Genomic DNA, 24,158 nt, shown 5'->3' on the forward strand with positions numbered 1-24,158 from the left:
GCCACCACATTTCACATGGACCATCCCAACTGAGAATGTGTTCTAAAAATAAGTTTTAAAAAAACATTCTGAGGAAACCGATCTCATTCAAACATCATTACATGGCATTCCTTATTCCCATTCTGCTTTCATAGTAAAACAAACTTCACCACTGTAATAAACAGGGAAGATAACCATTGAAGTACAATTTATGTTTTTTTTCGAGAACTGTAGTCTTAAATACAAGTAGAGTAATGCCTGAGATATATGAGCACAGTCCCGGGCACACATGGTGGGGGGTATGACAGTGGTATGAAAGTCTCGTTTGGATCAAAATTGCTGCGTTCAACACCAGTATAATTTTAAAAGTTATTTAATTAAGCAACAACAGAATAGAATCAAACAACCAGCCGACACGTGTTTCGTCACAAAGAAATTGTCCTTTGACTCTTCAGGGCTGTGTGGTGTTTGTAAAGGAATCTAGTTCAATGAAGTAGACTCCAAGGGTGATAAGGCTGACCGGGTAAAGCTACAGAGACTCAACAAGCTACAATAGGCTTTTATCTGCAACCACCCGGCTGACCAGTGGCAATTGGACCTAGACTAGATCCTACTGTTTCCCCTTTTCCTGACACCTTGTGAGTCTCTAAGTGCATCCACTGTGGTCTTAGTGGGCTTTAGAAATGTGCTCCTGGGGTGGATTAAATATTAGAGGACTAAAGTAAGAAAGTAAAATCTTTGACCATGACAAACTTGATTGGTGTATCTGACCCATGTTCCGTTCCGATTTTGGAAGGGCGAAATATTGTTTAGACCACATTTAGTCTGCGTTCTTGGTTTTAGGAGGAAATATAGTATATTATAATGTACTTTAGAAATATTTTAAAATGTACTAAATATAAAAAAAAAAACGTACTACACAATTTTTTACATATTTAAAAATATTTGTTAAGTTTTCTGTAATATGATATATTTCTCCTCAAAACCCAGAACACAGACTAAGGGCCTGATTTAGATCTCCGTGGATAGGTTACTCCGTCACAACAGTGATGGATATCGTGTCCGTCAAAATTTAAATCCCATAAGATATAATAGGATTTATATTTTGGCAGATGGGATGGAGAAACCCGTCCACCAAGATATAAATCAGGTCTAAGTGTGGTATGAACCATATTTTGCACTTTCAAATTTGGAAGGGGGGGGATATATTCTTTAGACCACACTTAGTCTGCGTTCTGGGTTTCAAGGGGAAATATAGTGAAGTACGCTCTACTTAAAAAAATTACAAACAAATCAAATAATATATAAAAATAAAAAATTAAAATATACTACAATGTATTTACCATTAAAACCCAGAATGCATACGAAGGGCCTCATTACGATGTTGGGCGGACCTCTGGTTCCTACTAAAGTATTAGGATGCAACCGCACATGGTGCCTGCCACATGGTACAGGGATTGACAGGGGCACCATATGTGCCACTGAGACACCAAACCGGAGACTGGTGTTGCAAGGAAGCCCTGCTAGGGACGCCCAAAGTGGCTTTCCAACAGGCTTTTTATGTCGGAAAAGTCCGACATGAAAAGCCTGTGGGAAACCAACCTCTTAATCCCAACGTTGGAAACACTGTCTTTAAGGGATTACGTGCCGGTTCCAACTGGCCAATGGGCTCCTAGAACCCATCAGAAGCCAGCTCGAATGGCCGGCCTATTTAAGTTCCAACCGCCGCATTCATAATACAACGGTCAGAATTGAAACCGAAGATGTCAGTCAGAAAGCGGCTTTCCGACCGACATCAAAATCAGGGCCAAAGTGTCGTATAAACAATATGGTACTACCACGGTACACTGAAACCTTTTTCTAAAATATATAAAGTATTAAGACAACTTTTACTTACCTTTACACACTTATATAAACATATATAAACTGCCACATCTGTCCTTATACACTTATAAAACAGTAGGACACTATTACACCTAAAAGCCAGAACACAGCGAAAGTGTTGTCTAAACAATATGGATGTCTTTCACGTTTGGAAAGACAATCATTAGCCAATCATATACTTTTTTGTCATCATCAATTAACGCGGTATACCGCAAAATTTCTGTGGGCTACCATCACCCAATATATCACTCAGTTTTTGTGCCTTAAGGGCTCGATTTACAATGTAAAACGTACACTTTTGTGTAAGGATACAATTGTTTGTTATTCAAAAATGCATTTTACTAGTACCATCTTTATGACTGCAGAGTTTTGCACATATAAAGATAGGACTGTCCCAAAGAAAAATACCTTTGTGAATAGAAAACAGTTGTAAACTTAAACAAAATGTACGTTTACCTTTTTTAATCAGGCTCTATAACTTTAAAACCGCTGAAACAAATTAGATCTACTATGGAAAAGGATCCATTACACCCCATAATCAATATTTGTGGCAGATTTCATCTAAATCTGTTCATTCATTTTCATGCTGTCTGTTACACGACACAACAATCCACTCCACTCTATGACATGTCACTCATCTCTGGCACCCCACTCCACTCTACTCTACGACAGTCCACTACACTTCATACCACTCTATGACACTCCACGTCACTTCATTCTACAACATGCCACTCCACTCTATAACACAGCCTTGCTGCCTGCCAGAGTTCACTCGACGTCATGCCACTGCACTCTCACACTCCATGCCAGTCCACTCTACTCTTATACATGCCACTCCACTCTGACTCACCACTCCACTCTAGAACATTCCACTGCACTTTGCGAAATCGCAGTTCAGTCTATGTCACTCCACTATACGCTCTCCTCTCTAAGGCACAATACCACATGCCACTCTATGACAAGCCACTCTCCTTAACTGTACTTCCCACAACTCCACTCTCTGCCACTCCATTGGATAACACACCACTCCATTCTACTACAGTCCACTCCACTGTATGACACTCCATGCCACTCCTCTATATGGCAAGCTACTCCACTCTACAGCACAGCAACCCCTCTTCACTGTACCACACAATCAATCAGGGAATTGTGAAGCATGCTACTCACCCGAGAGGGTCTTTCTGGCTTCAGGTGGAACCACTTGAAAGTCTTGCGAAGGATGCGGAGGGTATGGGAGCAGGTGGAGGCGACGGCGTTGATCTGGCAAGTCATGGTGAGGGAGGAGTCCAATATGATGCAGAGGTTCTGATCGTGGTCGGTGGGGGTGGGGTGGTTGCCAAAGGTGGTGGGCAACCAGGTGTTGTCCCAAGCTGAGGGGGTGGGTCCAAGGATAAGGACGTCTGTCTTCTCCAAATTGAGCTTCAGACAGCTGCTGCTCATCCAGGCTGTGATGTCTTTCATTCCTTCCTGGAAGCTGAGTCTGGTGGATTCAGGGTCCTTAGTGAGTGAGAGGATGAGCTGGGTGTCATCGGCATAGGGTACTATGCTGAGTCCATGCTGTCTAACGATGGCAGTGAAGGGGGCAATGTAGATGTTAAAGAGTGTGGAGCTGAGTGACTATCCTTTGGGTACCCCACAGTTGATCTCTGTGGGTTCAGAGAGGAAGGGGGAAGTCTGACTCTTTGGGTTCTGCCTATGAGGAAGGAGCAGAGACAGTCGAGGGTGGTTCCTTGTAAGCTGGTGTCATGGAGTCTGGCTGCGAGAGTGCGGTGGGAGACGGTGTTGAAGGCTGTGGATAGGTCTAGTAGGATGAGGGCCACATTGTGGCCCTGGTCAAGGAGCGTGCAGATGTCATCTGTGGCGGTGAGGTGAGCGGTCTCAGTGCTGTGGTTACTGCTGAATCCGGATTTAGAGGAGTCTAGCGTGGTTTTTCTTGAATGAAGTTTGTCAGCTGGGCATTGGTGCTCTTCTCTGTGACTTTGGCTGCGAAGGGAAGGAGAGAGATGGGTCAGTAGTTTTTCAGGTCTGTCGGTTCTGCAGAGGGTTTCATGAGAAGGGGCTTGACTTCTGCACGTTTCCAGTTGTCGGGAAAGGTGCTGGCTTCAAAGGTGGCGTTGATGGTGCGTCGTAACTCGGGTCTATGGCGGCGGCAGCTCTGTGGAAGATATGCGGCGGGCAGCGGTCCGTGGGGGCTCCTGAGTGAGTGCTCTTCATGGTCATGTTGGTACCTTCGGTGGGGATCGGGGTCCAGGTGGTGATGGTGGGATGGCTGTCGTTACTGGAGGTAAAGTTGGTTTCTGGAGTCATTTAGCTGAAGTTGTCATAGAGGGCCTTGATTTTCAGGTGGAAATAGGAGCCAAGCTTGTTGTATAGGGTGTGACATCCGTGGCTTCGCTGGGGGGTTTGGTGAATTGTTTGATGATGCTGAAGAGTTCCTTCTTGTTGCTCCACACGCAATTCCACTCAATGCCACTTCACTCTACAACATCCTACTTCAGTCTATGCCACTCCACTCTACTCTTTGCCCCTCCACTCTAAGGCACTACACAACACCACTGTATCACACTCCACTTTTCTGTATGACACGTCACTGTAGTCGATGCCACTTCACAACACTCCACTCCACTTTATGCACCTCCACTCTACGACACTCCATTCTACAACACTCCAAGCCACTCCATTCTACGGCATGCCACTCCAGTCTACTACACGCCACTCCACTCTATTACACACCACTCCACTATACGACATGCCATTCCACTCTATGCCACCCCACTGTACACTACTGTACGACAGTCTACTCCTCTCTACACTCCTCCACAACACTGTACTAAACTATATGACACTCTAATCAACACTATAACACTCTACTGTACAACAATCTATGTAACTCACTCAATGCAACTCCAGCCACTTTGCTCCACTCTACTCTGTTACGAAGTACTGTATTATACTCCACTGTACTACTCTACTCCCCTCTAAGATACCCTACACCACTTTATTCCACTCCACTGTCAACACTCTATTACACTCCACTTTAACACAATGAACAACATGCCAGTCCACTCTACACCACTGCCCTCAACAACATTATACTCTACTCTATGCCCCTCTACTGTGCGCTCCACTCAACAACACTCTATGTCACACATCTCCCCTGTACAACATGCCACTTCGCTCTACGACATGTGACTTTACTCTGTGCTGCTCCACTCCATGACACGTCACTCAGCTGTGCAACACTCTACTGCAAGCTTCTCCAGCATACGCAACTTTACTGTACGCCATTCTACTCAAGGCCACTCCACTCCAGACAAAGGCACTGTATTCCATGACACTGTATGCCACAAGAATCTATACCACTCTACGCCACTACACTCTGTTCTATTCAACTCTATGCCACTCCATACTACTTTACTCCACTCTATACCACCAAACTCCACTCCACGATATTTGACTCTACAGCACTCCCCTCCACACCACTGTACTGTAAGCCACTCAACTCTACACTATTCCACTCTATGCTACTAGACTACAAGTCACTAACTGCCACTCCACTCTAGTTTTCCACTCTACGCCAGTTCACTCAATGCCAAACCATATACGCCCCTCCACTTTATGGCAATCCACTTCATGCCAATACACTATACACTATTCCACTCTATGGCATTCCACTGTACACCATGCCACTATACACTACTCCACTTTATTCCACTCTACACCACTCCACTCTATGCCATTTCACTCTACACCACTTCATGGTATTCCACTCTATGCCACTCCATTCTATGCCACTCCATTCTAAACTATTCAACTCTAAGCCACTCCACTCTATGCCACTCCACTCTACCCTATTACATTGTATGCTACTCCACTATGTGCCACTGCACTCTACTCTATTCCACTCTATGTCACTGTCCTCTATGTCACTCCGCTCTGTGCCATTCCACTCTACAACACTCCACTCTATACTATTTCACTCTACGCAACTCCACTCTATGCCACTCCACTCTACACCACTCCACTCTGCGCTATTCGACTCTACAGCTCTCCACTCTACAGCACTCTACTGTAAATCACTCCGCTCTACGCCAATCTAATCTATGCCACTCCACTCTATACTATTCCACTCAACACCACTCCACTATACATCACTCTATGCCACTCCACTCTACAGAATTTCACTCTACGCAAGTCTCTCTACATCACTCAACTATAAGCTATTCCACTGTATGTCAGTCCACTGTACACCACTCCACTCTATGCCAGTCCACTCTATGTAACTCCACGGTATGTCACACCACTCTACAGCCACTCCACTCTATGGCACTCCACTCTGCCATCCCACTCTTCACCACTCTACTGAATGCCACTACTCTCTAAACTATTCTACTCTACTCCACTCAATGCCACTCCGTGCTATTCCACTCTATGCCACTCCACTCAAGCCACTCTACTCTAGGCCACTCTGCGTCCCTCTACTATACGCTATTCGACTGTACGCCACTCTGTTCCATGCTACTCCACTGTACGCTATTCGACTCTATGGCACTCCACTCTACACCATTGTACTGTATGCCACTCCACTTCATACCACTCCACTCTATGCTATTCCACTCTATGCCACTTGAATCTATGCAACTCTTTGCCACTCCACTCTACACCAATCCATTCTATGCCTCTCAACTCTACATTATTCCACTCTACACCACTCCACTTTATGCCAGTCCACTCTACAATATTTCACTGTACGCTCTCCACATTTTGCCACTTCACTCTATGCTATTCCACTCTATGCCACTCCACTCTGCAACACCACTATACGCTATTCCACCCTACATTACTACACTCCATGCCACTCCACTCCACTCTGATCCACTCCACTCGTGGCCACTCCAGCAAACACGCATTCCAACGCATATGAAAGCGCCAACAGATGCAACGGACTCCAATAGTAAGCTGTGCCAAAATTTTGAAGTTTATTCTGTGCTCGTGCTGCCCATGACTCGTTTCGGCCAAACAATGGCCTTGATCACATATATAACGCGAAAGAAATCTCTGGACAGCATGAATAAATTAAAACCCACTACATTGAGGCAGGTACGAAAAAAGAACTTTTATTTAAAAGGCATATGGATTTGACGAGTTTCCATGCAGCACATAGCTAGTAACAATGCATCATGGGGACTGCAGTATTGAAAGACTGTCACGTGATTTTCACATTAAAAGGCGCGCATGATTGCACTGTGCATTTACAAAACTCCATCTGTGAACAAGGCAAAGGTTGCTGAAACGCGTAAGAAGGAGTACTTACTGCGCTGCTGTACCTGCTAATAAATGCTTTTCTCCGGTAATGGGCCTCATTTGTGTTTCTGACGGAAGTCAATTGATGGGTCTCTCCGGGACCATTGTTTGGAGGCCGCCCTGTAGAGTCTGGGGCTCCTGTGCCTGGAGGCAGTGTTTTTGGACATTAAATCTGGAGCTCGACTCACTCGCCGTCAAAAGCCCACTGAAGGTGATGCTAAATGGCAAATTTGCGATGGTGCAGGAAGGGATTCAGGGAGGGGTGATTCCTCACTCTGATCGTGCCGGAGGATAGGCATTATCGCAGGAACATCGCGTTATGCCTAAATTTGTCACGCAACGTGAAAGAAATCTCTGGACAGCATGAATAAATTAAAACCCACTACATTAATGCAGGTACGAAAAAATAACTTTTATGTAAAAGGCATATGGATTTGACGAGTTTCCATGCAGCACATAGCTAGTAACAATGCATCATGGGGACTGCAGTATTGAAAGACTGTCACGTGATTTTCACATTAAAAGACGCGCATGATTGCACTGTGCATTTACAAAACTCCATCTGTGAACAAGGCAAAGGTTGCTGAAATGCGTAAGAAGGAGTACTTACTGTGCTGCTGTACCTGCTAATAAATGCTTTTCTCCGGTAATGGGCCTCATTTGTGTTTCTGACGGAAGTCAATTGATGGGTCTCTCCGGGACCATTGTTTGGAGGCCGCCCTGTAGAGTCTGGGGCTCCTGTGCCTGGAGGCAGTGTTTTTGGACATTAAATCTGGAGCTCGACTCACTCGCCGTCAAAAGCCCACTGAAGGTGATGCTAAATGGCAAATTTGCGATGGTGCAGGAAGGGATTCAGGGAGGGGTGATTCCTCACTCTGATCGTGCCGGAGGATAGGCATTATCGCAGGAACATCGCGTTATGCCTAAATTTGTCACGCAACGTGAAAGAAATCTCTGGACAGCATGAATAAATTAAAACCCACTACATTAATGCAGGTACGAAAAAATAACTTTTATGTAAAAGGCATATGGATTTGACGAGTTTCCATGCAGCACATAGCTAGTAACAATGCATCATGGGGACTGCAGTATTGAAAGACTGTCACGTGATTTTCACATTAAAAGACGCGCATGATTGCACTGTGCATTTACAAAACTCCATCTGTGAACAAGGCAAAGGTTGCTGAAATGCGTAAGAAGGAGTACTTACTGTGCTGCTGTACCTGCTAATAAATGCTTTTCTCCGGTAATGGGCCTCATTTGTGTTTCTGACGGAAGTCAATTGATGGGTCTCTCCGGGACCATTGTTTGGAGGCCGCCCTGTAGAGTCTGGGGCTCCTGTGCCTGGAGGCAGTGTTTTTGGACATTAAATCTGGAGCTCGACTCACTCGCCATCAAAAGCCCACTGAAGGTGATGCTAAATGGCAAATTTGCGATGGTGCAGGAAGGGATTCAGGGAGGGGTGATTCCTCACTCTGATCATGCCGGAGGATAGGCATTATCGCAGGAACATCGCGTTATGCCTAAATTTGTCACGCAACGCGAAAGAAATCTCTGGACAGCATGAATAAATTAAAACCCACCACATTGATGCAGGTACGAAAAAAGAACTTTTATTTGAAAGGCATATGGATTTGACGAGTTTCCATGCAGCACATAGCTAGTAACAATGCATCATGGGGACTGCAGTATTGAAAGACTGTCACGTGATTTTCACATTAAAAGGCGCGCATGATTGCGCTGTGCATTTACAAAACTCCATCTGTGAACAAGGCAAAGGTTGCTGAAACGCGTAAGAAGGAGTACTTACTGCGCTGCTGTACCTGCTAATAAATGCTTTTCTCCGGTAATGGGCCTCATTTATGTTTATGACGCAAGTCAATTGATGGGTCTCTCCGGGACCATTGTTTGGAGGCCGCCCTGTAGAGTCTGGTGCTCCTGTGCCTGGAGGCAGTGTTTTTGGACATTAAATCTGGAGCTCGACTCACTCGCCGTCAAAAGCCCACTGAAGGTGATGCTAAATGGCAAATTTGCGATGGTGCAGGAAGGGATTCAGGGAGGGGTGATTCCTCACTCTGATCATGCCGGAGGATAGGCATTATCGCAGGAACATCGCGTTATGCCTAAATTTGTCACGCAACGCGAAAGAAATCTCTGGACAGCATGAATAAATTAAAACCCACTACATTGATGCAGGTACGAAAAAAGAACTTTTATTTAAAAGGCATATGGATTTGACGAGTTTCCATGCAGCACATAGCTAGTAACAATGCATCATGGGGACTGCAGTATTGAAAGACTGTCACGTGATTTTCACATTAAAAGGCGCGCATGATTGCACTGTGCATTTAAAAAACTCCATCTGTGAACAAGGCAAAGGTTGCTGAAACGCGTAAGAAGGAGTACTTACTGCGCTGCTATACCTGCTAATAAATGCTTTTCTCCGGTAATGGGCCTCATTTGTGTTTCTGACGGAAGTCAATTGATGGGTCTCTCCGGGACCATTGTTTGGAGGCCGCCCTGTAGAGTCTGGGGCTCCTGTGCCTGGAGGCAGTGTTTTTGGACCTATATATATATATATATATACTCTTCCAAATGCCAGACCTATTGCATTGCAAATTCTTGTTAGATCTTTCTATCAAAAATCAGAACCTCTCTATCTGTGTTTTTGACTCTGTATATGTGTATATAAATATATATTCACCGAAAAAACCATAGGTTTCAGGGACGTTATAGTTAGTTTGACATTTGACTCAGTATGAGTGGCAGACTGTCACTCTATGTATAGGTGTATGAGTGCATATTATAGTACTGTATTGATGAGTAACTGCATGTATAAGTGAGTGGATGTGAGTGTAGACCTAGGAAATAGTGGGTGGTATGTAGTTTCTGGCATTGTTGTGTGTATGGTTTCAAAAATAGTAGTCTGTATTTTAGAGTGTGTGTATTAAAGTTTATATTAGGCCATCAGCATGTACATCAGATTATCATGTGGATGATGTCATCAGTGATGTCATCAGTGATGTCACTGACCATGTCATGAGTGATGTAATATGTGACGTCATCACCAGTGCATTGCGGGCGGCGAGTTATAGTTAGCTCAAATAACTATAAAGTTCGAATTTCTCTGGTTTTATATGAGTTAAATGTCCAACTAACTATAACGTCCCTGAAACCTATGGTTTTTTTCAGTGAATTTCAAAGGTTTTTTAAATGCTAATTCCTAACTGTAACGTCTGTAAATCCTATGTTTTTTTCAGTGAATTTCAAAGGTTTTTTAAATGCTAATTCCTAACTATAACGTCTGTAAAACCTATGTTTTTTTCAGCGAATTTCAAAAGTTTTTTAAATGTTAATTTCATATTTTAATATTTATAAAACCTATATTTTTTTCTATTTTTTTGTTGTAATATTTTTCAACTCTATTATCCTTTTTTTATTAATGTTAAAAAATATGTAATGTTTTATATCTTCAAAAAACAAGTATCTATATCTTTTTTTTTTTTTTTTTAAGAAAACTGAAGTTCCGTACCGGTAGTGTAACAAGCTCCATCAGCACGCGAATCCTATCCACCATATTGCTAAACTCGTAAAGGATGCTCATTTCGTATCCGACAGGTTCGTGGCACCGCGTCCTGCATAACATCACATATGTATGTGGTCGCGCCAGCTGCTACTTTGGTATGCGACGGGTACGCAGTACGTCATGTACGTATGGGGTCACTCCGGCTGCATGTTGCGTATGCGACGAGTGTATTCTGCCAGGCCCTGTGTTACGTCATAGACATATGGTGTCGCGCCGGGTACGCCATTCCCTCATTTTTTTTGTCTCAAAACTATATCTAAATAAGTTTAAAGTGTATATGAGAACAAGTGATAATCTAAAATATTTTAAACATTTCTATATTTCTAACTGTAATAAACGTATATTATTGTAAATATATTTTCTCAAAATCGCGTCGGGTGCGGCCTCCTTGCACGCTCGGTGCGCAATTGCCATGTGACCTTAAAGAAAAGCATTTGATTGGTTCATAACATTTCCCATTGTAACAGTTGGAGGTCCCCCTCCCATTTTAGTCACTATCTCTACAGCGTTTGATGAGAGACTCCTCTTCTGCTTAGAGAGCTTATTTGAAATCTTTTTGCTATGTACACATATCTGACACTACATACAACATGCAACCATCATTTTCATCAATATTCATGCTCTGTAAAGTAGCCTTATACCTGTGATAGCCATGCATCTAAAAGCTACATTACAGAAGTTTTCCCCACTGCCAGAGGTAACATGGTTGCATATGCTGTCCACAGCACAATGTAATGTAGTACGGCCCAGGGGCAGTATCATGCATAGATAATGAACACACGGACACAGATAGATAGTGGAAGTGGGTACGGGCATGTGTGCTCGACTCCTTTTTATTACCAGGGTCACATATCCTGTGACGTCTGTGCTGAATGCGTGTGGGGTGAGTGTAAACCAGCCCTCAGGGAATGGTTGCTGCTAGCATCAACTACAACAGTAATCATTGGATCACACACAGAGATTCAGTAATAAAAGGGCCAATAGTTTGTGCTTCAGTAAGGTAGGGACACTAGATGTGAAATAATACAGACAAGATTCTATAATATATATAATAATTTTCTAAGTATGCTTAGGCATTTGAACTCTGTTTTCATTATTGGCCCTTACGTCTCCAGACTAACCAGGGATGGATGATGTATGGCCTATGCAAATACGCTGTTTACTTGCTAAATTAGCCTAAACCCGACATCCATTTTGAAACCATGTCTATTCTTTGTACACACGTCTCTCTGCCTGCCTGTTATCCATGAAGCCCTTTCACACAAATTAGCTCATCCTCAGCCTCTGCTCACGAGCTGGCGATCAAGATAAAAAAACACGGCATTGTTTAGGAAATGGTTGGCACAGTGTGGTAATCGTATCCTACCTTTATTTTCATTCTACAATTTACAGTCATTCATGTCTAATAGGTATTGTTTATGTCACATGGAACTGTAACATGTAATGTGAAATTGACTGATGCAGGAGCTTAGGTTTGAATACAGCAGAAGCGGTTGGAGTTTGCCTCAGCTGGATGTCTTAGCTCTTGCACCAGTGGGTCCATTTATGGCACTTAAATAAAGACACTTTTTATATAACTTGCAGACTCCATCGCTTTATCCCACACAGCCACTTTCTTAAACACACCTGATTTCACCATTTGTCTTCTGTGGCATTGCAACATTCTGCATTATATTCTTCACACTTATTTCCTTATTCCTGCTTGCTAAAACACTCCATTCGAGTCTTCAGACCGGTAGGGGTGAGTAGTATGCTTCCCACTCCTGCTATAGTCTAAATCCATACTAACACCACTTGCACAGCTATGCTACAGCAGCCAGTATGCTACAGCGCCCAGAGCACATCAGTTTACAGCAATCAGCTCACGGTTTCATCCTGAGTGTACCGGCACCTCACCTCAGGACCATCTCACTCTGGGCAAAGCAGCACTTTCACACCGGTAGGGGTGAAGACGTTGCTTTACACTCCCTGTGTAGCACACCCTAACCACCCCACAGAGATCACAGCGCTCCTACCCCCCTCTTTTTGCCTTTTTTCCCCTTACTCGCTTCAACGGAATCATAAAATGGCTGCCAACACTTCCAAGATGCAACCGCTCGCACCAATAAGCAGCAAGCTTGTGCTCGTAACGCCTCAGCCAATCAGATGGCAGAATAACCAAATATCGATATCTGTAAATTTCGATATTTCTCAAAGACTACTGAACAGATTTACACCAGATAAACAAAAGCATGCTTTCTAGACCAAGGCCCTTCTCCCTGCTAAATGTGGGGTAATTCTGTTCACCTGTTCGACCTGTAGCCTTGTGTAAAGATTCCTATGGAAATTGCATGGAGAAAACACGTTTTGGGACCCCCTTCTTACTCGGCCCCCCCTTGATGAATCACCCTGAAACTTTTAACATAGGAGCCGATATGGACAAAGAATTAGTTTGGGAAATTTCATAAAGATTCATCAAACGACGCCAAAGTTATAAACAAAACAAAAAATGCTCTTCCTATGGAAACTTGGTCCTAACTATAACTACCTACTGGCGACTGCCAGTAGGTAGTATATACAGAGTCAAAAATGTGTATATATATATATACATATATATATATATATATATATATATATATATATATATATATATATATATATATATATATATACACAGAGTCAAAAACGGAGATAGAGAGGTTCTGATTTTTTATAGAAAAATCTAACAAGAATTTGCAATGCAGAGTCAAAAACAGAGCTAGAGAGGTTCTGATTTTTGATAGAAAAATCTAACAGGAATTAGCAATGCAATAGGTCTGGCATTGAGAAGAGTTAGAGCTATTGCTGTATTAAATGACAATGTCTTTTACCTGTGTTTTGGTTTGGAGTGTAGCGGGTGTATGTGGTGCAGAGGGGAATTATATGGGGTGGAATTATGTGGCAAGGTGAATAGATAGGGGTAATAGCTGCAAAGAATAGATAGAAAGAAGAGAGGGGGATATGTAGTTTGTGCTGGAAGTGGCAAATGAACTCCAGATACAGGAGCAGAAAGAGTGTGTGAGAAATGAGAACGAAGGGGTGAGCAGGCGAAAGATGTATATAGAAGAAGGACCTTTGTATGCAGAAGACACCCCAAAATGAGGAGGAGAGTGTGGGATTATCAGACCCAAAATCACCCTTTACAATGAGCCCAGGCCCTACTGACTAGTAACTCTCCCTGGAGTCAAACACAACTTTGATATGCACAGATGATGCTCATCTCGCCTTTCTCCTATGTGTGTGTTCCTACCTCAGCCCTCAGGAATGCCAGCAATCCACATTTCCTGTCTGGGGGTTGCAGTCCTCACCTCCACTAGCCTTTCCAGTCCCTAGGCTTCCAAAATGGAACCTACAGGCCTCTTTGTTCTGTACCATGCACAGGCACACATATATCCCAGCACACGCATGCAGGTATCATTTACTGCCTGGCACTATATATAGACATCATGTTGTAGGTCAAGAGTGAGTTAAATACACAGCTGTAGAACATTACACGAGTGGGCCAGTAGGCACCACTGCCATGACACAGGTAACAAGGTCTTTTCACAATACTGACAGCTATAAAAATACAAAACTGGTATGCTGCCACTATCGTGCTCATGTCACTCAACTCCTGGCAAGGGCTGTACCCCTCTGCTACTACAAAGGTAACATTACGGACACCCCTCTTAGTCTTACAACACTGCATTACCATGAGAATGGCCTACGTCAAAGTACACAAGCAACATACATGTTTACCCATGACTAAAAATGTGTACCTTGGCCCTGTTATCCATGCAGCTGCGACATTCAGTGCAGGGGTGCACATCCGTCACCATGCAGGGGAATTTTCTATCCCAGCAATGTTTCACATGATGTATTGATATAGTAGAAGACAAAGAAGATAAATTCCTGAAATATGCTATTGTTAATCATAGAAATATTCAGAGAACCATGGGAGGAGATGTGGCTAAAAGGTCAGAGCAGCTGACCTTGGATCAGAGGAATCAAGCTTGATTCCTGGCCTCGGCTCAACATTCTGTGATGCTGGGCAAATCATTCAATCTCCCCGTGCCTTATAGAAAAAAGAGAATCTAATCTTGTGTAATATAAGCTGGTGTTCATATAGAGATCTAATGCCTGTGGGCCAACTCCCTGCCACCTATATCTGCAAAATACACAACCATTGGCAAAGCCAATAGGTCTACCACTTGGCTGGCAGCCTTTTGGGAATTCTTGTTTTTTTGTCACGAGTTTTGCAATATCATATTGTTCAGGAAGCTGCCGGGCCTTCATCAATCTAAAAAATAAAAATTTGCTAAGAACTAAACTGCGTTTTCATCTCAAAAAAGCATAAATTACCATAGCACTCCCTGGCACTGAATGGAACTACTTTGTGTGGAGATGTACTCCTTGTGAAAGGGCCACATGCCTTAATTTATAGTGAAGTCAGTCAATGGCTGAAGTGGGCTGACGCTTTGCCCTTTGATGCCTGCTCGAGTGGGTGGAAGAAAAACATGAAAATGGCACAACCACAGGCAAATGGATGATTTGTGGCTGAAAACCCCTATAAGTAATTATGTTATAGACAAAATGTTGATAAAATCAGAAGGTCTAGGCTAACACAGACCTAAAAAATAGGCAACAGTTCTGAAAGTCTATTGCCTTTAAGAAAAAATGAAAGAAGGCAACAAAGAAAGAATGAAAGAAGGTGAGAAAGCAGACAAGGAAGTAGACAAGCAGGCAAGTAAAGAATGAAGGCAAGAAAGAAAAAAGAAGGCAAGAAAGAATGAAGGCAAGAAAGAAAGTAGGCAAGAAAGAATGACTGAAAGAAAAAATTAATGAAAGAGAATGAAAAATAAAAATGAATGAAAGAAAGAAGGCAAGAAACCAAGAAACAAAGAATGACAGAAACAAAGAAACGAAAGAACAAACAATTAAAAAGAAAGAAAGAAGGCAAGAAAGCAAGAAAAAAGAAAGAAGACAAGCAAGAAAGAGAAAGAAAGAAAGAAAGAAAGAAAGAAAGAAAGAAAGAAAGAAAGAAAGAAAGAAAGAAAGAAAGAAAGGGGGAAGTGAAGGAGCAAGAAAGAAGGCAAGAATGAAAGAAAAAAGAAGTCAAGAAGAAAGAAAGAATAAAAGGAAAACAGAAAGAAAGGAAATGAAGAAATGAAAGAAAAGAAAGATAAAAGAATGAAAGAAAAAGAGAAGAAAAGAAAAAGAGGAGGAAAGAAAAAAAATTAAAGAAGGAAAGAAGGAAAGAAAGAAGAAAAGATATAAAGAAGAACAATGAAAAGGAAGGTAAGAGAGAAGGAAAGCAGGAAAGAAGGAATGATAAAAAGAAGGAAGTAAAAAGCAAAGAAGGAAGTAAAGAAAGAAGTGTTACCAGTGCTACAAATTAAAACCAATAAAGGCCTTTTTTCTCCTTGGGGAAAGATTATTAAAGATTAATTGGTGAAAATGAGTCCAGAATAAATGTTTTCTGAAGAATTGTGCTTATGAATTCACATCATAATATTGAAACTTTTCGCTTGTGTACTGCATGTATAGTAAAAAGAGGATAAGTTATCAGTACAGTTCTGAAATGGACACAATTAGTCAAATAAATAAAGGACGTTCCAAAGTACACTGTATTTTTTCTTTTATGTATTCCTATAAATGTTGCTGTACAACTCTGTAAAGCACTCTGATACCTTTGGGTCTAGTTCGCTATATATATAACTTAAAAATAAATCAATAAATTAAGGGAATTTACAACACCATTGGCAGGAGACAGGAACTGATAAAGCTGTAATGTGTCCTGTGCTAGAAGCCATTCTGCTATCACATCAGGCTCTAAACACAAAGAAGCACTAAATTAATTATGAACTGAAAACAAAAACACTGGCATTGCATGGGCTACATTGTCTGTGGATGCGCTCATTGTGAGAGAGCAAAATGTAGTCAGTCAAAGTGAAGTTAACCTGTGGCTTAAGTAGGCTGATATATTGTCCCATGCTGTATGCTGTAGTGGGCTGAAGCAAAATGTGAATGACACAACAAACCAATGGATGAAAAGAGGTGACTGAAAGCCCCTTTAAGTATGTATAGTATATATACAATTTTAGTGAAATCAAAATGGTTTAGCTTGATCCAGACCTACATTTTTTTTTTTAAATGACAAAGATCAAAAACATTTGCACTGACATAGTAGATATGTCAATAATAAACCACTGATAAAAACATCAGTAGCGGCTGCTACAGTACAGAGGTGGTGAGATAGGGGGGACGGATGGGAAGGTGGGAAATATTGTTTAAAAACAGAGTACTTACCTTAATACCGCCGCCTCTTCGGTTTACGTCCTCCTCTCTGCACTCAGCAGCAAGTAAACCACCTCCAGAATCCACTGACCAATCATAACGCTGCATTACAGTAGCATTCAATCAATCAATCAATCACTCAGGGGTTTCTATAGCGCACTACTCACCCGTGAGGGTCTCAAGGTGCTCGGGGGGGGCAGCTCCAGATCAGTCAAAGAGCCAGGTCTTGAGGTCCTTCCTGAAGGTGTGCAGGGTAGGCGAGCATCTGATGTTCACGGGGAGGTCGTTCCAGTTCTTGGCTGTGATGTAGGATAAAGCTCTCCCGCCTGTCCTGTTTCTGCAGATGAGGGGGACCTCTGCCAGTGCGAGGTCGGCAGAGCGGAGGTTCCTCTTGGGTACGTGGAAGGATACTCTCTCATTGAGGTATTTGGGTCCGATGTTGTAGAGGGATTTGTAGGCGTGGATGAGGAGTTTGAAGGTGACCCTTGTCTCGATGGGGAGCCAGTGGAGGTCTTGCATGTGTTGGGTCATGTGTTTGTGATGCGGCGTTCCGAGGAAAAGTCTGGCGGCGGCGTTCTGGATGGTCTGGAGTCTGTGCAGTAGGGTCTTGTTGATTTCTGCTTACAGGGTGTTGCCGTAGTCCATTCTGCTGGTTATGAGTGCGTGTGTGATGGTTTTTCTGCAGACAGGGGGAAGCCACTTGAAGGTTTTGCGGAGGATGCACAGGCAGTTGAAGCTGGTGGAGGTGACGGCGTTGATCTGAAGGTTCATGGAGAGGGAGGAGTGGAGGATGATACCGAGGTTGCGTGCGTGGTCAGTGGGAGTAGGTGGGTTCCCAAGGTCGGGGGCCACCAGGTGTTGTCCCAGGCGGAGTTGCAGGATCCGAGGATGAGGACCAAGGTCCTGTCTGAGTTGAGCTTCAGGCAGCTATTTTTCATCCAGGCTGCCATGTTCTTCATTCCTTCCTGGAAGCAAAGTCTGGTGTTTTCGAGATTCTTCGTGAGTGAGAGAATGAGCTGGGTGTTGTCGGCGTAGGATACAATGCTGAGCCCATGCTGTCTGACGATGGCGGCGAGGGGGCCATGTAGACGTTGAAGAGTGTGGGGCTGAGTGAAGAGCCTTGGGGTACTCTGCAGTTGATATCGATGGGTTCGGAGAGGAAGGGCGGGAGTCTGATCCTCTGGGTTCTACCGGAGAGGAAGGATTGGATCCAGTCGAGGGCGGTTCATTGTATCCCTGCGTCGTGAAGCCTGGCTGCAAGGGTGTGATGAGAGATGTTGTCGAAGGCTGCGGAGATGTCCTGTAGGATGAGGGCCGCGGCGTGTCCCTGGTCGAGTAGCATGCAGATATCGTCCGTAGCTGCGAGGAGGGCGGTCTCGGTGCTGTGGTTGCTGTGGAATCCAGACTGGGAGGCGTCGAGGATGGAGTTCTCTTCGATGAAGGTGGTCAGCTGGGCGTTGACGAGTCGCTCGGTGACTTTTGCCACGAACGGGAGGAGAGAGATGGGCCGTTTGGTTAGCCGTGGGTTTCTAAAGGAGGGGTTTAACCTCCGCCCATTTCCAGTTGTCTGTGAAGATGCCGGACGTGAGGGAGGCGTTGATGGTCTGTCCCAGTTCGGGTGCGATGGCGGCAGCAGCCCTGTCAAATATGTGCGGTGGGCAGGGGTCTGTAGGGTCTCCTGAGTGGGTATTCTGCATGGTGGTTTTGGTGAGTTCGACGGTAGCGGGATTCCATGTCATGATGGTTGGCCTATTGGCAGCATTGTGATTGGTCTGAGCACCGTGGTTCGGCGCTCAGACAGGGACTGGCACGCTGTGCATCTTCTCAAACCAGGCTGTAAAGCAGCCTTGGTGGAGAACATGCAGAGTGCGTATGATGGTTTGGCAGCCACGAGACAGCCGGCCAAACCATCATGCGCACTTAAGGTGCTGCTACCACTCCTCCCCCCTGTGACGCAGGGAGCCCAGCCCCGCCCGCCTGGCTTAAACTGCAAGCTGAATACAAAAAATAAAACGATAATAACGGAACGGAACGTTAATATCATTTTATTTTTTGTATTCAGCTTGCCGTTAAAACAGTAGGGCAACCCTCCTCTACCTTTGTGGAGGATCTGCGGCTGAATTAAAAATGAGTCAATCGGACTGAAGAGATATATTCTTTTTTATGGCAAGCGCTGGACTTCAAAAGCACTCAATCGGAATGCACAGAGTTATATTTTGATGCCTGATATTACTCTTGGAGATATGAATGTTGACCATTTCTTCCTTTTCCTGTTCTTTGCAGGATGTGATGGTGACACTGCAGGACCGACTGTCTCTCAGGTTCATCGAGCACTTTTCCCTTGTTCTGGAGTACAGGAGTTCGGATCAGACTCAAAAACTTCTCCTTCTGCAGGATAAGCAGTCCTTGGCCCACGTAAGATGAACCGCGTCTTGCAAAACCAGTCAAGACAGATATTTTGTAGTGATATAAACATATGTTATGTTTTTTCATAAAACTGCCACGTGCAATTACTTAATGTCCTATCAGTTTAGAAATAAGCGAGTCTGGGACAGCCGGAGGGAGCGTGCCTAGACTACGCAGTTCTAACGGCTGTCCTTTGTGTTGCTTGTCTTTGTGGAACAGGTGGTGCAGCGGACGCACTACCAGGGCATGAAGTGCCTCTTCCGGGTGACATTCTATCCCAAAGATCCCATAGAGTTATTACGGCGTGACCCAGCGGCCTTTGAATATCTCTACATTCAGGTAAAGAGTTCAAGCTGTGAAAATACACAACACCTGTTTGCTAGTCACTGAGAAGCAGGCAAAGAAACGAACACAAGTCAGGCCCCTACTCCCCACTGTTTGCACTCCTTCCTACAATATGCATGTGAAATTTATTATATAACCGAAAGTGCAACTGTTCTTTATTGTTGTTTTAGTAAGTTTTGTACTTGTGTTTTAGTAACGTATTTATTAATAAAAATGTAGCCATTGTCCATGTGTTCAGAATTCCATGAATCAGGATTTGTGATTTTTTGGATGAAAAATTCTACCTGCTATTGAGAAAAATGTGCTAATATTCTACAGTATCCGTACTTATTATTGGGTTAGGTATGAGAAAATGGAAAATCCCGGGAGGAAACTCAAGAGGGGTCACAGGGTAGAGGAGGAGGTGGGGCCATGCAAACTAATTTAAACCTCATACTGCCAGAACTTTTTGGCTGTGTGCAAATATTTCGCATGGCCATTCCCATTTGTTTGGACAAAACATAGGAGTAATTGTTTATAGGGTGTGAAAAGGCATGCACCACCCCAAAAGTATAGTGAGTGCAGGGGAACGGGTTCCAACATCTAAAAATATTTTCCAGGTGCACAAATACGCTGAATGAGCGTATGCACAGTTCTGCCGTGCATACCGCTGCTCATTTCATGCATTGAGTGAGAATAATCCGCTCCAGTAAGGATTGAAGAGGAGCATGCATGGGAATCTGCTATTTCTATAGATTTCCATGTACATTGCTCTAGATTTATGAAACTCTCCTGAAGGTTGAGCATATTCAGACATAGGAGGAAAACAGCGAAGCTTCAATTTCCTTCATTCATAAAGTTTCTTGGGAAATTAGGCCCTTCTTAGCTGCTTCAGAGCCATTTAGGTTTTCAGTAAAAATAGTATGAGCTCGATGTCCGGTCTGGCAGACAGGATCCTCGGTATGGAATCAGCCTTACTCAGTTTTCAGGCTCCTAAATAAGCTGCCTCTTTGCTTAGTAGTATTTAAAAGGCATTTTCTGGAGAGATGAATATGTGTTTCTTCTGCACCACTCGGTGGTACCGTTTAGCAGCCTGTAACCTGTATGCTCTTGTCTTATCTGTTTCCTGCACGTTTTCTACTGAGAACTGGGAAACTAGGAACAGGCCATCTAGCTTCTTTCCTTCATTAGAATCTGCCCCGTCCTCTATCACATCCACATTACTTTGTTTGTTTTGGGGGTGGGAGCGTGGCAAAGGGTTAACTGTTACATCCACCCTATAAGCTCTTACGACGATCCTTTTGTGACAAGGAGCCACTGCTACAATGTCGATAGAGCACAAACCTTCCCGCAAGTGAATGCTTGTTGCAGGTGAACTTTGGGTGACTAATAACATGAATAAAGGGTGTGGTGCTGCTTTGCTATATAATGTCTATTTTTGTATAGTTTCTGATTTTGCAATAACTTCTGATTGTCCTGCGTTAACACACACTCTCCTTTATCTTGCCTGCTCTAATTCTAATTGTCAATTAACGTTTTAATTAAATTAACTATTTCTATTTAACATGCTGTCACTTTAATAAATGAGGTCTAAGGTTTACTATTTTTTCTATTCTAATTGCCTAATTCAATGTAGTAGACGGTCAAAAGTGCCTGTATTGCAAATTAAGTGCTTTTACTTACAGAGCACCAGCAAACACCAGCTCAAATGAGGCACCGGCCTAGAGATTGACTGCAGAGCCTTAGCTTCTAACTCAGCACCATAAATAATTCTCCCCATGCCAGCAGTGGTTAATGAACTACAGCGAATTGTGTTTATACTGTGGGCTAGTGGGACTGCATGGCCAATGGAAATGCCGAGCATGCTTGTCTTGCTGCCTAGGTCTATATTCATGAGATTAATGCTATGTTCTGTGGTTTTATGTTGGTGGTGTGCCATATTTACCAGAGCAGGAACGATGTGATCAAAGAGCGCTTCGGTGTGGAACTAAAGCCAGAAGTGTTACTGGGACTCACCGCTCTTCATATCTTCATCACAGTCTCTGCAACAAGATCAAGCCAGAAAGTGTCCCTGAAAAGTGTAGAGTAAGTTAATTTCCCGTTCCCTTTCTAAATTTTTTGACTCATGTTTGTGTCTATTTTATACTAGAAGATCTTTTTCTTCAAACACAACAGTAAGAGGCAGTAAGACCCTGCTGAATGAACGTACACATTATGTAGAAACATTCAGTTTGAAGTCATAATTGAGCTGCTCTTTGGCAATGTTGTACATATGGCAATGTTAATATATATATATATATATATATATATATATATATATATATATATATATATATATATTATCTACTGGCGGTCGCCAGTAGATAGTTATAGTTAGGACCCTGTTTCCATAGGAAATCCACAACATTCTATTTGGAATAACTTTGGCGCCGGTCGATGAATCCTCGCGAAATTTTCAAAATAGGTGGGGCGCTACGCTCCGCTCCTACCCTGAAAGTCTCGGGGGGATTCGTCAAGCGGGGGCTGAGAAAAAAGGGGGGTCCCAAAACGCGTTTTTCCCATGCATTTTTCCATAGGACCTTTAGACACAGCTACAGCCCGAACGGCTGAACAGAGTTACTTGAAATTTGGCAGAGAGGTAGTCCTCAGGTCAAGGAAGTGCCTTTTGTAGGTCTGGTGTAAATCTGTTCAGTAGTTCCTGAGAAAATAGCATTTAAATCAATATATATATGTGGGCGGAGCCTAACCACACATCTCATCCTGAGATCTGATTGGCTGTCAGCACTTCATCCAAGAAGTGTTGGCAGCCATCTTGGGACCAATATACATGATAGCACCTCATTAAAAAGCATTGCAGTTAATAGAAGATGTTAAGACTTTAGTTACATTATAAATCATTTGTTGATGGTACCATACTCATTTTAGGAATTGTGGTATGTTCTAAGGTGATTTCACCATGTGAAAAAGCCTTCTGCTGGGATATCATGATTGAGAGAAAAATATTTTCTCATGCTTTTACCACAGAGGTTTGGAAGGTGATCTATAAGCTAAACTGAGAGCTTATTTTCTGTAAATTCACATTATCTTTCTCAGTCATGTGAGAATGAAGTCTGACATTCTCAGTAAAACATGTACATCCAACAAGGGCAGAGACTGTCAGTTGATTCCTTTGTGTTCTACTGCAGCTTTCCAGAGTGTTCCAAAGAACTACTAGAGCGCTAACCGTCCTACTTATGATAAATGTATGGCACACCTGAAGCCATCTTGCTTGGATTAAAGTGGTAACTCTTAAAACATTTAATTTAAAAAGGAACAAAATGAGGTGGTTCATTTTTCCATAAAAAGTATGATTAGTGGTGCAGAAAGAAAAATTAGGGCACATTTTGAGTGACTTCTCAAATCCTGGCATGCAGACTGCAACATGCACTTTCAATACCAGCAGCAGTTTTCCCTGGTGAGCAGTAGCTTTACTACAGTGATCTAATGAGCAAAAAGAGTGCTAACATTCTGATTTTATGGCAAATGTGTGACACATTTGAATGCCTTCTTGATGGAATCAAAGTAAAAAACTGAAAGTATTTCCTACTGAGGAGACTGCAGTAAATGAGGAAATTAGGAAACTTCATAACAAATAAGTCTCCCAAGATGGCCACCAGAGACAAAAGAGCCCAAATGTAGCCCAAATATCACCCAGATGTAGCCCAAGTATAGCCCAATGACAGAATGTCCAAGAATGTTCTTAAAAACAACTAGAGCACTTACTGTCTTCATTATGACAAAAGTATGGCACACCTGAAGCCATCTTGATTGGAATAAACTGGTAACACTTAAAACATTTAATTTAAAAAGGAACACAATGAGGGGGTTTATTTTGCCATAGAAATTATGATTAATGCTGAAGAAAGAAAATGAGGGCACATTTTGAGTGACTTCTCAAATCCTCTTCTATTTCATTAAAAAATTCTGACATGCAGACTGAAACATGCACTTTTAATACCAGGAGCAGACTTCCATGGTGAACAGTAGTTTTACTACAGTGATCTAATGAGCAACTAGAGTGCTAACATTCAGAATTCATGGCAAATGTGTGACATATCTGAATACCTTCATGATGGAATCAAAGTAAAAAACTGAAAGCATTTCCGACTGAGGAGACTGCAGTACATGAGGAAATTAGGAAACTTCATAACAAATAAATCTCCCAAGATGGCCACCGGAGACAAAAGAGCCCAAATGTAGCCCAAAATCACCCAGATATAGCCCAAATATAGCCCAATGACAGAAGTGTGCAAAACACTTATTATTTTGTGTTTTTGCAGTGTTATATAGTGCAGACTTGTCAGGTATTGGAGTGCTTTACATGAGCATTGGTTACATCACA

At 42.9% G+C, this 24,158-nt stretch overlaps 1 protein-coding gene across 1 annotated transcript in view; it reads left to right on the forward strand.

The window, feature by feature from the left end:
* The window catches only part of FRMPD3 (FERM and PDZ domain containing 3), a 1,009,771-nt gene that overhangs the window by 689,730 nt on the left and 295,883 nt on the right, over nt 1–24,158 (forward strand). The window contains exons 7-9 of the mRNA XM_085607691.1: nt 19,331–19,462; nt 19,673–19,792; nt 21,726–21,862. Coding sequence (XP_085463817.1) covers nt 19,331–19,462; nt 19,673–19,792; nt 21,726–21,862 — 389 coding nt within the window. The remainder of the gene's footprint in view (nt 1–19,330; nt 19,463–19,672; nt 19,793–21,725; nt 21,863–24,158) is intronic.

This window comes from Triturus cristatus, chromosome 5_2 (assembly GCF_964204655.1).
Source record: "Triturus cristatus chromosome 5_2, aTriCri1.1, whole genome shotgun sequence".
Lineage (NCBI taxonomy): Eukaryota > Metazoa > Chordata > Amphibia > Caudata > Salamandridae > Triturus > Triturus cristatus.